Raw genomic sequence first — 14,752 nt, forward strand, 5'->3', positions numbered from 1 at the left:
TGGCCCAGTGTGACCAGTAAAACAACAGCGGAGATGATGACTTGTAACATCCGAGACTAGATCATGGAACGCATGATTACAGATTTGGCACTTGGATCGCTGTTTCTGGCGGGGGGAGTCAGCCATGGTACGCGGAAAACATCTATGTCCTCTTATAGAGAGAAGCCCGCCAAAAAAGGAACTGAGGACTCCAGCTGAGGTATGATAAAAATATATGGTCATTGTTCTCAGTTTTTGGCCTAGAGCCCCTAGTATCCTTGGACTTTCCTGCATGTCAGGAGTGTCTTTTGTTATCCATAATGAGCCACTATCTCATGTGAGTTTATGTAGGTGAGGTGATACAGGGTGGGCCTCCTGGTTGGCCTCAGGATGGGGCTGGTCACCAAAAAGACAAGTGATTAGAAGGTGAGAGTTTTCAACCCACCAACTGACCTCTGGGGGGAAAGAAGAGGCAAGATACAGAGCTCTTTAGAAGCTTTTGAACAGTGAGATTGGGTAAGCTTCCAGACTTGTAGACACGTGAGGGTCCTGGGAGGGTGATGTGCCCCGGAAGGGCATGGACGCTCCACAGGCACTCCCCTTCCCCAGCCCTCATATCTTGCCCATGCATCTTTTCCACTGGACTGTTCCTGAGTTGTATCATTTATAATAACCTGGTTAATGGAGGTAAGATGTTTTCCTACATTCTGAGAGTTGCTCTAGCAAATTATTGAACCTGAAGAGGGAGTTGTAGGAACCCCCAGTTTAGAGCCAGTTGGTCAGAAGTATGGGTGGCCTCCTGTAGACTTGCGACTTGCACCTAGGACTGAGCTTTTAACCTGTGGGCTCTGTGCTAACTGAGTAGTTAATGTCAGAATTAAATGAATTGAGTTGCTGGACACTTGGTGATAGGGATTTGCGGAACTGGTGTTGGAAAGACACCATATATTTGGTGTCAGAGATCTAAAAAACTGTACACAGCTGTACCCTGATCAAGTAGCACCAACTTACCAGTCAGGTGAGTGACACCTTGGAAATTGATCTTCCAGAGCCTATCAGATCTTCATTTGGATATAGCCTAAGCTGACATCTGATGGTAACCAACTGAGAGACTCCATGTGAGAACACTGGCAGAACTTGTCCCAAATTCCTGACTCAGATACTGTGAGACTAATAAATGAATATTGTTATTTTTTGAACTTTTAGTTTTGGGGATAATTTGTTCTACAGGAATAGAAACTGCTCCATCTCTCTCTCTCTTATTTTTAACCTTCTGATAGAAAATTTCAAACATACACAGAAGTGGAGAAAATTGTGTCATGAGTCCCATGTGACCATCAGTCAGCATCAGTGATGATCAACTTGTGGTCAGTCTTGTTTCATTTATACCAGTTCACTCCCTACTCAAACTTCAGATTATTTTGAAGCAAATCCCATAATTTTTTCATCCATAAATATTTTAATATGCACTTATAAAAGATAAGAACTATCTATATTTTTCTATGCCTCTCAGTTAATCATTTCTTAAAAATCATCTGATATCCAATCATTATTCATATTTCCCTGGTCTTAGAATTTCATTTTATGTTTATTTGACTGAGATCCAGGTAAGTTTCTATCTTTTTTTCAAGATATTGCCTGTCTTTATGGCAGGCCAGTCATTTTGGTTGTCTGATGTTCATTCTTATTGCACAATAATAAACTGGCAACATAGTTGTTTAAATTAATTAAAATTAAATAATCAATTCCTTAGTCACATTAGTCACATTTCAAATGCTTAATAGTCACATGTGGCCAGTGACTACTGTATTGAATAGCCCAGAAAGAACATTTCCAGCATCACAGAGACTTTTACAGGACAGTGCTAGTTTGTAGTCTGTATTCAGGAAGAGCTCAAGGAAATTATATTCCCTGGGCATATTCATAAAAGCATGTGCCAATGTGATTTAAGGTCAGTTCATGTTGCTGTGGAATCTTTGGTTATACACATCTTGTAGCTGTTGGTGTTCTTTTCTTGTTTGCTTGTGTTTTGAGATTCATAGGAATTTAACTTTGTCTAGTTTTGTTATAAATGTCATGTGGATTATTGGATTAGGTGTCTTAGTTGTTCTGTTTTTATGGGGGAATTTAGGGAGATTCAGAAGTCTGCAGCCTTCATCACCATCTTCCCAGATCTCTTTACATTTATTTTACTTGTACCTATTACTAACAGAATTGTAAAGAGTTAAGGCTCGGAAGAAGTGGAAGTTTGTTTAGTCTCTAAACGTCATTTTAGGGATAAAGAGTCTGAAACTTGGAGAAGTTGTATGGTTATAAGTAGAGTCAGGTTCCTGTCCCAGTTTGCTTGGCTCTCGTCAGTGCTCTTCCCCAAATCTGTAGCACTGAGACAAAGGAAAACTTAAAGGGGCCGTCAGATGACCCTCAGAGGCAAAACATATGCTTGAATTTAGTTAGCTCATAAGGTTAAATGAACAGAAGGAAAGAGAAGCAAAGAAACGCACTGAAGCAGTTATAAAGAATCATATATAAGAATATATATTATGTATTCATAAATGTAACTTAGAAAACATAAGACTTTTCTAAAGGAGTTGTTTTAAATTTATAACAATATTGAGAGGAAAGTACAGAGAATGCCCGTATACTCTGTCCCCACACATCATATCACCTAACCACCCCCACCCCGTTATCAACATTTCTCACTATAATGCTTGAATGGTGCATTTTTATCAAGGATGAACCTACACTGACACACCACATAGTCTACTTTCATTCTTAATGTTATACATTCTATGAGTTTGGAGAAATGTATAATGATATAAATCTATCATTATAACATCATACAGAGTATTTCACTGTCCTAGTGAAGTAAAAATGAAAGTGAAAGTCGCTCAGTTGTATCTGACTCTTTGTGACCCCATGGACTGTACCATCCATGGAATGCCCCAGGCCAGAATACTGGAGTGGGTAGCCATTCTCTTCTCCAGGGCATCTTCCCAGCCCAGGGATTGAACCCAGGTCTCCCACATTGCAGGCAGATTCTTTACCAGCTGAGCCACAAGGGAAGCCCTCACTGTCCTAAGAATCTGCCTATTCATTTCCCTCCCCTACCACAGCCACTAATCTTTTTACTGTCTGCATAGTTTTGCCTTTTCCATAATGTCATATAGTTGGAATCATAGTATATAGCCTTTTCAAATTGGCTTCCTTCACTTAGTAGTATGCATTTAAGGTTCTTCCATGTCTTTTCATGATTTGATGGCTCATTTTTTTTTTTAGTGTTGAATAATATTCCATTGTCTGAATGTACCACAATTTATTTATTCAGCCACCTACTGAAGGATCTCTTGCTTGGCTGTAAGTTTTGGCCGTTATAAATTATGCTTCTGTGAACATCCATGTGCAGGTTTTTGTGTGAACATAAGTTTTCAGGTATTTTGGGTAAATACCCAAGAGTACAATTGCTGGCTCATGTGGTAAGAGTATGTTTAGTTTTGTAGGATAGTGCCAAACTGTCTTCTAACGTGTCTGTATCATTTTGCATTCCCACCAGCAATGAATGAGAGTTCCTGTTGCTCCACATCGCCAGCATATGGTATTGTTAGTGTTCCAGATTTTGGCCTATTTTGGGTTAGTGGTATCTACTTGTTTTAATTTGCATTTCTCTGGTGATATATGATGTGGGGCATTTTTCCCATATGTTTATTTTCCATCTGTATATCTTCTTTGGTGAAATGTCTTTTAAGGTCTTTGGTCTATTTTATATAATTTTGTCATAGTCTGTGGCTTGTCTTCTGATTCTCTTGGTATTGTCTTTTGCAAAGCAGATGTTTTTCATTTTAATGAAATCCATCTCATCTCTTTCATGGATTCTATCTTTGGTATTGTATCTAAAAAGGCATCACCATATCCAAGGTCATTTAGGTTTTCTTCTGTGTTATCTTCTACAAGTTCTATAGTTCTGCATTTTACACTTAGATCTATGATCCATTTTATTTAATTTTTGTAAAGGATGTAAGATCTGTGTCTGGATTCATTTTATACTTGTGAATGTCCAGTTGTTCCAGCACTGTTTGTTGAAGAGATTTTTCTTTTCTTCTTTTTATTGCTTTTGCTCTTTTATCAAAGACCAGTTGACTATTTTTATGAGTCTGTTTCTGGGTTCTCTATTCTGTCCATTGATCTATCTGTCTTTTCTTCTGCCAGTACCACAGTGTCATGATTCTTGCAGCAAAAGGAATTTTCAAGTCAGGTAGCGTCAGGCATCCAGCTTTGTTTTCTTCCTTCAGTATTGCCTTGGCTCTTCTGGGCCTTTTGCCTTTCCGTATTAACTTTAAAACCAGATTGTTGATATCCATGAACGAATGGCTGGATACAATTAAAATATTTTAAGGTAGGTAGTTATAGAATTATTTGTGCATTAAAATGGGCTGAAAAAGCTTCTTTGAAAAAGGAAGAAAAGCATTCCATGGAAGCTTCTTAGGGCTTTTGATATGTTGATAAGATTTGGTAATTCTGTGACCAGTTATCCTCTCTGGGTCAGCTGTGTGTTTACTACATTTTATAGTGTCATCATTTGTAATTGTTGAGAGTTGTTAACTGTTTTCGAGTAAAATCAAAATTAATTTAGACTCTTAACTTTTGCCAGAAGTAGATATAAATAATAGGAAATATAATAAGATTGGTTTATTATAAAAATATGATCAAATATTTAGAAAATAAAGGAATCTACTGAACAAAACCTTTGAAAATTACTAAAGCTTGGTAAAGTGATAGGAAATAAGATAAAAATATAAAATAATCATTACATGCCTAAAAGATTGTAATCTTTCTATTGATAAAATATGTTTCTTTTTTTAGAATCCTCCATTATTGCTCAGAATATCCAATTTTATTACTGAATTTATTCTTTTCTGAAATTGTCACTAGCGTGTGATTAAAAATAAGTATCTGGTAGTGATAGAAGGTTAGATAAGCAGTATATGGCTGTTTTGCAGATGCCTTTTAGTGATAGGCTTAGTGATAAACAATATTGAGATACTAAGTAGTCATTTATAGGTTTGAGTCTGTAGATTTTGAATAGAGAGATGGTGTAAATTAAGATTGATACTTTGATATGTGTCAAATAAATTGGAGAGGGCAGATCCTAAAGACATAGAAATCTGGAAAACCCAAGTTTATGAGCTAGGGTGGTGGCTCTCTAAAAGTGAGGGAAGATATGGTTAAGAAATTGGGGGGAAAAACCCTTTATTCTGTAATCTAAAAATTCTATAATTTTTAGATTTACATGTGTTACAAAAATAAATTGAGTTCCCTAATGTTAATATTGTGTATAACTTTAGATCAAAATGAAGAAGTCAACACAGATTCAATACTATTAACTTAAAGTACAGATTTTATTCAGATTTCACCAGTTTTTTCACTAATACCCTTTTTCTCTTCCAAGCTTGAATCCAGGATATCATGTTGCATTTAATTGTCCTCTCTGCTTGTTGTCGTTCAGTCGCCCAGTCGTGTCCTCATGGACTGCAGCATGCCAGGCCTCCCTGTCCCTCACCACCTTCTGGAATTTGTCCAAGTTCATTGCATCGGTGATGCCATCCAGCCATCTCATTCTCTAACACCCTCTTCTGCCCTCAGTCTTTCCCAGCATCAGGGACTTTTCCGATGAGTTGTCTCTTTGCATCAGATGACCAAAACACTGAAGGCTCAGCTTCAGCATCAGTCCTTCCAGTGAATACTCAGGGCTGCTCTCCCTCAAGATTGACTGGTTTGGTCTCCTTGCTGTCCAGGGGACTTTCAGGAGTCTTCTCCAGCATCACAGTTCGAAGGCATCAATTTTTTGGCCTTCTGCCTTCTTTATGGTCCAGCTCTCACAACCATGTGTGACCACTGGGAAGACCATAGCCTTGTCTATATGGATCTTTGTCAACAGAGTAATGTCCTTTCAACACAGTGCTTTTCAACACACTGTCTAGGCTTGTCATCGCTTACCTGCCAATAAACAATCGTCTTCTAATTTCATGGCTGCAGTCACCGTCCGCAGTGATTTTGGAGCCCAAGAAGAGGAAATCTGTCACTCCTTCCACCTTTTCCCCTTCTCTTTGCCCTACAGTAATGGGGCCAGATGCCATGATCTTAGTTCTTTTAATATTTAGTCTTAAGCTGGCTATTTCACTCTCCTCCTTCACCCTCATCAAGAGGCTCTTTAGTTCTTTGCTTTCAGCCTCTCTTCTTAGTCTCTCTATTTCTCAGGCTTTCTGTGTTTTCCATGACCTTGATACTTCTGAAGAAAGCCAGTAACATATTTTGTACAGCATCCTTCAATTTAGGTTTGGCTGATGTCTTGTTATGATTAAATTGGACTTATGCCCAATTTCTCGGAAGAATAGTATACATGTGAAGAACTCTTCTTACCATATCATATCAAGAGACACATGATAACAACATGACTTGCTATTAGTGATGTTAACTTTGATCTCTTGGTAGGGTGGTACATGCCAGGTTTCTCCACTGCAAAGTTATTGTTTTTCTCTTTCCATAGTCTGTTCAGTAGAAGCAGGTCACTAAGTCACTATTCAAGGGGAAGAGAATTAAGCTGCACCCCCTGGAAGGAGGTGTATCAAAGAATTTGTGGACACATGTTAAACCTACCATGTAATTTAATTACCCAGCGTTTGAAGGAGATATTCTGAGGCTCTGCTAATTAGATAAGGAATATTTTGAGAGAAGACTTTGTTTTTAGTAATTGATTAACTACATGGCATAAAAGAAAGGAAAAGGAACTCCCTGATTTTGAGCCTGGGTGACTGATGTATTGTTGAAAGAAAAAGAGTCATTTTCTTTGGTTCTGTCATCGATTCAGTCTTTTTCTACACTAAAATCTAGTTCTATAAAGTATAAACCAGGGTTTAGACAGATAATCTAGATAGAGTACCAGAAAACAGAATCTTGATTCTATATTCTTCTCTTGGCCCAGAGGGCATTAGCATATTTCAGGATATCGATGCCATTCTGATGTAACTGACTCCATTCTGAGTCACCTTCATCTGGTCGCATGCTTTGTCTTCTAACAAAATTTCTTGATTATAATTTATGCATATTTTTCCTGATAAACCTGCCCTTTATTTTTGAAATTCAAGACATTCATAGGAAGTTTTCTTGTCTTGAAGAAGATAGCTCAGAAAAAAAAATCAGAAATGTGGTGACATCCAATTGTCATAATTTACATGTTATCTTTAAAAAAATTTCTGTTAATGTCTTTCAGGAGATTTTTTTAGTCAGCTCTAAAGCAGCCTCCTACATCTTTTGTAGAAGAGAAAACAGATTTTGCTGGATTGCTGTCATCTTGCCAGCCTTTTTTTTCTTTGATGCAGGGTATGTTGGACTTCCTCTGTCAGTCCTACTTAAAGCTCCCATGAATGACTGGTTACCACTAATGACTGTCTTTCAGCAGACTATGGTATACAATATAGGGCTTTGTTTGAGAATATTGTACCTCTGTTCTATGCAGGGAGCAATACAGTTAGGTGCTATTACATCTATGTCTAAGTTGTTACAGAGATCCTTAGAACTAAGATCCCTTCTCCTTCCTGGTGATTAGTAATCTGCCAGTTGAATTAATAGTTTCCAGAAACTTGTCGTAAAATGATGCTCCATTGGTCCCCCACATACCCATAAACCTTGTATTTCTTGCTTTGTTTAATGATTACTAGGTATTTAATTGCAAAGATTATTTTAAGACATTCTGTTTAGGTAATATTTACTTCACAGCTGGGAGCTTGTAATTACTGCTTATAATAGAAACTTGCAGTCCCCAAATTTCTAACTGGGGGTTTAAAAATGATTTCATTTGAGTCAGATTAAACACTGGAATTGAGCCACCAAATTATTCACTATTTGCTGTTGAAAGCACATACATAAATGACAAGAAATGAAGCTATTTATTTAGAAACAATAGTGATATAAATTACTGTTTTGAGAATTTTCTCTCATTTACCTGAATTTAATTTTAATTTTGTACATTATAGAAATCATTCCTCTGTAAATAAGCATTGTATGATTTCTACTCCTTTCCCCATCTTATTATATAAAGTAGTTCTAGAATGAATATGAGTTAGGTGTTTAGTGGATTCCTTGTAAACAATAAGTTTTGAATATGATTTGAATGTTGATATGAAATTTAGATGGTTATAACAATAAATTGTGGATGGGATTAGGAGATATGTATGTTTCTTGTTGTCAGAATGTCTGCTTACTCAGATGCATACTTTTTTATTTGAAAGAAATATACATGAAATTACATGAAATTAGAGTGGCTAAATTATTAGTGTCAGCTAAAGTACTCGACTGCTTTAGAGCCATTTAGCATATCTGTTTAGAAGGTAAGTGATTGACTTTTGGATGATTGGCATTGGAACAGGTCTTGTTGATTGGATGGAGAAGAGAGAAAATGAGCTAAAGACATGAAACATTATTAAACTTTCCAATAAATACTGGTCTTAAAAACACAGTGAAAAAGGTCAGTGTTAAAAACCTGATTCAATGATGTGTACAGATGGATGATACTAATTAAAATAACATAAACATAATATTAGGACAGGTTGGAAAATGTGATATATCTAAAGATCTGTGGTAGTGTCATTTTGTGAAAGCCTAGACCACTGCAGCATTTCATTTATAAATTTGAAATTATATTTAGCCTAAATGTCTACTCCTGAGTATCATCTTTTCTTATAATACCTGATGTGTGGATAGCTTTCTTTGTGTATATAGAATGATAATATATATTTGGTGGGCCTTGGCTTCCATAAATTCTATTTCTGAACATTATATAGATTTCCTGAACTCCTTCCTGTGTCCCCATCTTCAATATTCTGTTTCCTGAATCTTGATGCATCATTTTGAACTGTTGCACTGTGGCACTTCTTGCCCCAGATCATTCACACTGTTTTCTGTCTTACTGTGACTGGGTTGGCAATGGTTTAGATATTTTCACTGTGTCTGGCCTTGTGGAAGAAGCCTCCCAGAAATTTTACGTTACCGGGTGCTTCTCTGGATCACTCCTCAGTCAGAGCCTGTAACTTGCTTACACTGGCACCCACCTACTTGGGATTCCTTCATGTCCTGCTATTTCCTTCCCATCATCCTTCTGCCGTTTTACCACACAGGTTTTATTCTTGTGGGGAGTGGGGCTTGGCCAGTGGAAGGGCTGTAGGCCTGCAGGATGGAGAAATAACTGGTTCTGATTCCCAAGGCCAGAGATTATCGAGGTGCCTCTGAGGGTTATCTGCTGCTCTCTGGGTAGCTGGTTTGGGATAGTAAGGATCCTTAATTAGGGATATGATAATAGTACTGTGAGGATGTTACCACAGTTACAGCATATACGTCTCTTTTTAGACCTGCAGTCATTGTCTTCGAGGGTACCTTTGTTAGTGCAATATACAAAAGTAAGGGACTGTCAGTATTAAATGATGCTTTACTGAAAAGTTTATTATTGCTGCAAAGTTTGTAAGAGTTGAAAGATAAAGGAGTTATTTTAAAAGTCCATCAATGTTTTATTTAGTTCAGTGAAACCGGTTTCAGTCCTACAAATCTCATATGAAAACCAGTAGTGTTTCAAAGAATACTTTTTAAAATTAGAAGTACTTTTCACCTTTTGAAGTGAAAGTCGTCCAGTTGTGTCCGACTCTTTGTGACTCCATGGATTGTAGCCCACCAGGCTCCTCTCTCCATGGAATTCGCCACACAAGAATACTGGAATGGGTTGTCATGCCCTTCTCCAGGGGATTTTGCCAACCCAGGGATCACCTGGGTCTCCCGCATTGCAGGCGGATTCTTTACCATCTGAGTTATATGTGTCCAGAAAATGAGTGGCCAGTGGATGTGTTTTGTTTGACTGCTTTCTTATGCTTACATAAGGGGCCAGGTTAGTTAGACAGGTGTATGCTTGGTTGCAAAACCATTTTATTCTCCAGGAGTTTAACTCGCTGCATACATTTTATTTTAATTGCAAGCCTCTTGTCAACAGTTGAGTTTGCAACCTTACCTTAGAACAAGAGAGAGTGGGACATCGTAGTAAAATGAAGGAATAGTTTTCAGAATTAGACTAACTTGCATTCAAAACCCTACTCTGCCTCACGTGCTATGTGTACTTGGACAAAGTAGTTAGCCAAATCTTACTTACCTTATTTGTAAAATGGGGAAAATAATATTCTTTTTAAGGGTTAAATTTAGGAAACAATTTATATGTAGCATTTGGCACATGGTGGTAGCTACTCCGTAAATGGTGGTGATTTTTATTGTAGTAATGGACAGAAGAACCACTAGTATCATGGTAGCCTTCTCAAAATATTAGTAGTACCTATTACTTTGATCCCCTATGCTTTCTTTCTTTATAATTCAAATCCCCAAGTTCTTTGTGGAAATACATAAATGGATTTCTCCTTTAAAATTTACTTGATGAGGTGGCGCCCGGCATTCCCGGAGCAGGAGGGCGGAGCCGCCGCAGATCGCAAAGAGCATGTGGACGCTCGGGCGCCGCGCGGTTGCCAGCTTCCAGCTCCGCTCGGCGCTCCCGGGCTTCGCCCCTACACGCACCGGGGCCCCGCGGCCGGCGAAGGACCCCTCGTTCTCCGGCCGCCGGGGCCTGCGCATCGGAACCGCCAAGGCCCGCGCGCGCAGCCGGTCCAGTTTGAGCCTCCGCTGCCTCAACCAGACCCTGGATGTCAAAAAGCAAAGTGTCTGCTGGATAAATTTGAGGACAGCGGGAACTTTGGGTGATGCTGGCACTTTGGACGATACCACCTATGAAAGACTGGCCGAGGAGACGCTGGACTCCTTAGCAGAGTTTTTTGAAGACCTTGCAGATAAACCGTACACGTTTGAAGACTATGATGTCTCCTTTGGGAGTGGTGTTCTAACAATTAAACTGGGCGGAGATCTAGGAACCTACGTGATCAACAAGCAGACTCCAAACAAGCAAATCTGGTTATCTTCACCATCCAGCGGCCCCAAGCGTTACGACTGGACTGGGAGAAACTGGGTATATTCCCACGATGGCGTGTCCCTCCACGAGTTGCTGGCCACAGAGCTGACTCAAGCCTTAAAGACCAAGCTGGACTTATCTGCTCTGGCCTACTCTGGAAAAGACACTGGCTGCCCAACCCAATGCTAAAGACATGAAAAGCTCTAAAGCCAAGACCCCAGCCTTGTTCTGCAGCTGAATGGCTAGCTTTTTCCGTTCCTGCCTTTGAGGACAGTTGCATTGTATGTAACAGCTCTGTGAAAAGACTGTGTCGCCTTCCACCCTGCCCGAGTTTAGATTTTTAATTTCCATAGAGTTTTTTTCTGAATGTTTTGTCTGATTTCCTCCCTCACGTGATAGCCCTTATGTTTCATAATGTCTGTATGCCCATACCTTTATATATAAACTCACAACTAAGAAAAACAAGAAGGATAAATTCTAGGAGGAGAAATAAATGGGCTTGACCATTCATTCTTTGAAGGACTTACTACAAAAACTGCATGAAGAGTATTTGGCCAACCTCATCATACTATCTCAAAATGAGACTTATTAAAGGGAAGCCTAAAATGTTCCTCCTCCTCTTGAAAGTGTAAACACTTCTAAGCCCTTTAGTACTGAAGCATCAGTGGTAACTCAGGAACTGTCAAACGAAGACTATTTTATCTTTGTGCTTTGTGACCCAGGGTGTGATGGGGCAACACAGGAAGTGTCTTCCATATGTGCATGTATATGCACATACACATTTACGTGTGTGTATACATATTTTTTTTTAAGGATCAGTATAGCATAAGCTATTGAAACACAGGTCAGAGTATGCAAAAAGTCACCCAAAGACCGGGGGGAGGCGGGGAGCCATCTCCCTAAACTCATGGCTATAGTATAATAAACGAGGTCATGGAGCTAAGGAGGTGCTTGGCAAATTGTGAAAGCCCACATAAATGAAAAGATGTTGGTGTAGCAGAATAAAACTTAACTCTCAAAAAAAAAAAATAAATAAAATAAAATTTACTTGATGCTTCTCTTAACAGGTACCCATTTCATCCTGATATTTCTGAGGTCATAGAACGTGGGACAAAAAAAAAATGCAAGTGTTAAAAAGTATGGTGATAAAAATGTTTCCTGATGACTTCTAGATTCTAAGGCTTAACTTTAAATTCAGTTCAGTTCAGTTGCTCAGTTGTGTCCAACTCTTTGTGACCCCATGGACTGCAGCACACCAGGCATCCCTGTCCATCACCAACTCCCGGAGTTTACTCAAACTCATGTTCATCGAGCCCGTGATGCCATCCAACCATCTCATCTTCTGTTGTCCCCTTCTCCTCCTGCCTTCAATCTCTCCCAGCCTCAGGGTCTTTTCAAATGAGTCAGTTCTTCGCATCAAGTGTCCAAAATATTGGAGTTTCAGCTTCAACATCAGTCCTTCCAGTGAACATTCAGGACTGATTTCCTTTAGGATGGACTGGTTGGATCTCCTGGCAGTCCAAGGGACTCTCAAGAGTCTTCTCCAACACCACAGTTCAAAAGCATCAATTCTTTGACGCTCAGCTTTCTTTGTAGTCCAACTCGCACGTCCATACATGACCACCGGAAAAACCATAGCCTTTAGATTAGTGGGTAATACTTACGTTGTAAACTCTGTATTGGCAAAATACAGGCTTAAAAAAGTATTAATTGTACTGGAATCAGGGAAAATATATCCTGACCTTTGGAACATAAGTAAAATAAATAATAGAAGACTTAATTTAGAAATTATTCTTGGAACATAAAATATAGTTTCAAAAGAGTGAAAGTTTAAGCCTATAATGTTTGGTGTTTCCAACTGAATTGTTCAAATTAGTATTATAATGACTATGTTGGGTTTTTAGTATTCTTTATCCTTCTTATATAATTTTTTTTTAAATTTAGCATGCACATCATTGCTAAAAGAAACATTGCTCAGGAGATATGAGCCCGTAGCATCCATATTGATGTTATCTCTCTGACTATCATGTGTGTGTATATCCTCTAACTAGGCCAGTCACATAATACAGGAGGGTAGACCTGGCATATCTTATTTCAAAGAGGTGCCAAGACTTTGTCTTAACTGACCAGACAGTCTGCTTACAACCTAGTAGTTTTTCAGATGCCCTAGAAAGCAAAACAAAACAAAGTGATGCAGGGTAAGTGCCTCAAAACAAACTGGTTTACATATCTACATGTTCTTTTCTAAAATGCTTTCAGTTATTAGACAATTATTGAAAAATAAGAAAATCTTTTTATCCCCTTCTGCATGTATTCTGTATAATACAATTTTGGATGCTGTGGACAAAGCAGAAATCCAGTTTGAAACTTTCATTTTTTTCTGGAAAAATTGTTCTGTAGTTTTGAAAACTACAGTAGAACTTGTCCAGAGGGGAAAAAACCAGTATCTTCATAAAAACAATAAAGTAATAAAATTATTACTTTATAAGATTGTAAAGAGAATAGATTTTCTTTAAATAAGTAAACTTACAAAATGAAATCAGGATCAGATTGGTAATAAAGGGATCCCATTTATATTAAATTTATTGAGTAAATAATTACCAGTCCTGTCTAATGAACAAAAAGTCAATCAGACAGTCAACAGTGTAACTTGTGGAACATATTGAAAGTAGATACCTTGAGTGCTTCCAATAATGTACAGAATTAGCCCTGACTAGAGAAGAAGGAGAGAATAGGAGCCAGGCTTCTTTTGTAAGAGAGAGAACTTAAGCTGGATGAAACTTGTTGTATTAAGTATGTCCATCACTCAGAATCCATTGCCTAAAGGATTTGATGCTGCTAACTGTGGTGTTCTCCGCGATGTAATAAACTCTGCGTTCTCTCTGATCGCTTCTCTGGCCTCTTATCCTTTCTGTTCCACGTAGGTGAGGGTTCTCCCAAGTGTCTGTCCTGCTGTTTTTCTTTCTCTTTTCGCTCAGAAAGGTCTCAGACATGTTTCCCCTCATATATTATTATTTTAAAAGTTGAGAAATAATTTACATATTATGGCCATCACCCATTAAAAATGTGCGGTTAGGTGGTTTTTAGAATGTTACCCAATAACTTTTGCAACCATCACTGCTATCTAATTTCCAAAATATTCGTCACCCAAAGAGAAGCCTTCTATGCATTAATAGTCAGTGCCCATTTTCCTCTCCCCTCGTCCTTAAAAGTGAAAGTGGAAAGTTAGCCCTTCAGTCTTGTCTGACTCTTTGCGACCCTATGGACTGTAGCCCACCAGGCTCCTCTGTCCATTGAATTCTCTAGCCAAGAATATTGGAGTGGGTTGCCATTTCATTTTCCAGGAGGGTCTTTCCTACCCAGTGATCCAGTCTGGGTCTCCTGCATTGCAGGAGGATTCTTTACCATCTGAGCCATCAGGCAAGCAACTGCTAATTTACTTTTTGTCATCACAGAATTGCCTATTCTGTTCATTTCATGTATGTGGAATCATATAATGTGGCCTTTTGTGACTGGCTTACTTTACCTAGCATAATGTTTTCAAGGTTCATTCATATTGCAGCATGTATCAGTACTTCATTCCATTTTATGACTGTATATTCCATTGTGCAAGTATCTCACATTCATCAGTTGTTGGACATGTGGGTTCTTTTTTTTTTTTCTTTTACTCTTTGACTATTATAAATAATGCTGATATGAACATTTGTAAACAAACTTGTTGATGGGTTTTCAGTTTTCTTAGGTATATGCCTAGGAATGAAATTTCTGGGTCTTATGGTAACTCTGTGC

The 14,752-nt window shown here is 38.4% G+C and overlaps 2 protein-coding genes across 3 annotated transcripts in view; both read left to right on the top strand.

Annotated features, from left to right (window-relative positions):
- RASAL2 (RAS protein activator like 2) overlaps window positions 1-14,752 on the top strand; it is a 392,722-nt gene that overhangs the window by 53,713 nt on the left and 324,257 nt on the right. The window lies entirely within an intron of this gene.
- LOC122707553 (frataxin, mitochondrial) lies at window positions 10,473-11,980 on the top strand. The gene has a single exon (XM_043923129.1). It carries the CDS (start codon window positions 10,499-10,501, stop codon window positions 11,150-11,152), a length of 654 nt encoding a protein of 217 aa, XP_043779064.1. The 5' UTR covers window positions 10,473-10,498; the 3' UTR covers window positions 11,153-11,980.

Source organism: Cervus elaphus, chromosome 14, assembly GCF_910594005.1.
Source record: "Cervus elaphus chromosome 14, mCerEla1.1, whole genome shotgun sequence".
Lineage (NCBI taxonomy): Eukaryota > Metazoa > Chordata > Mammalia > Artiodactyla > Cervidae > Cervus > Cervus elaphus.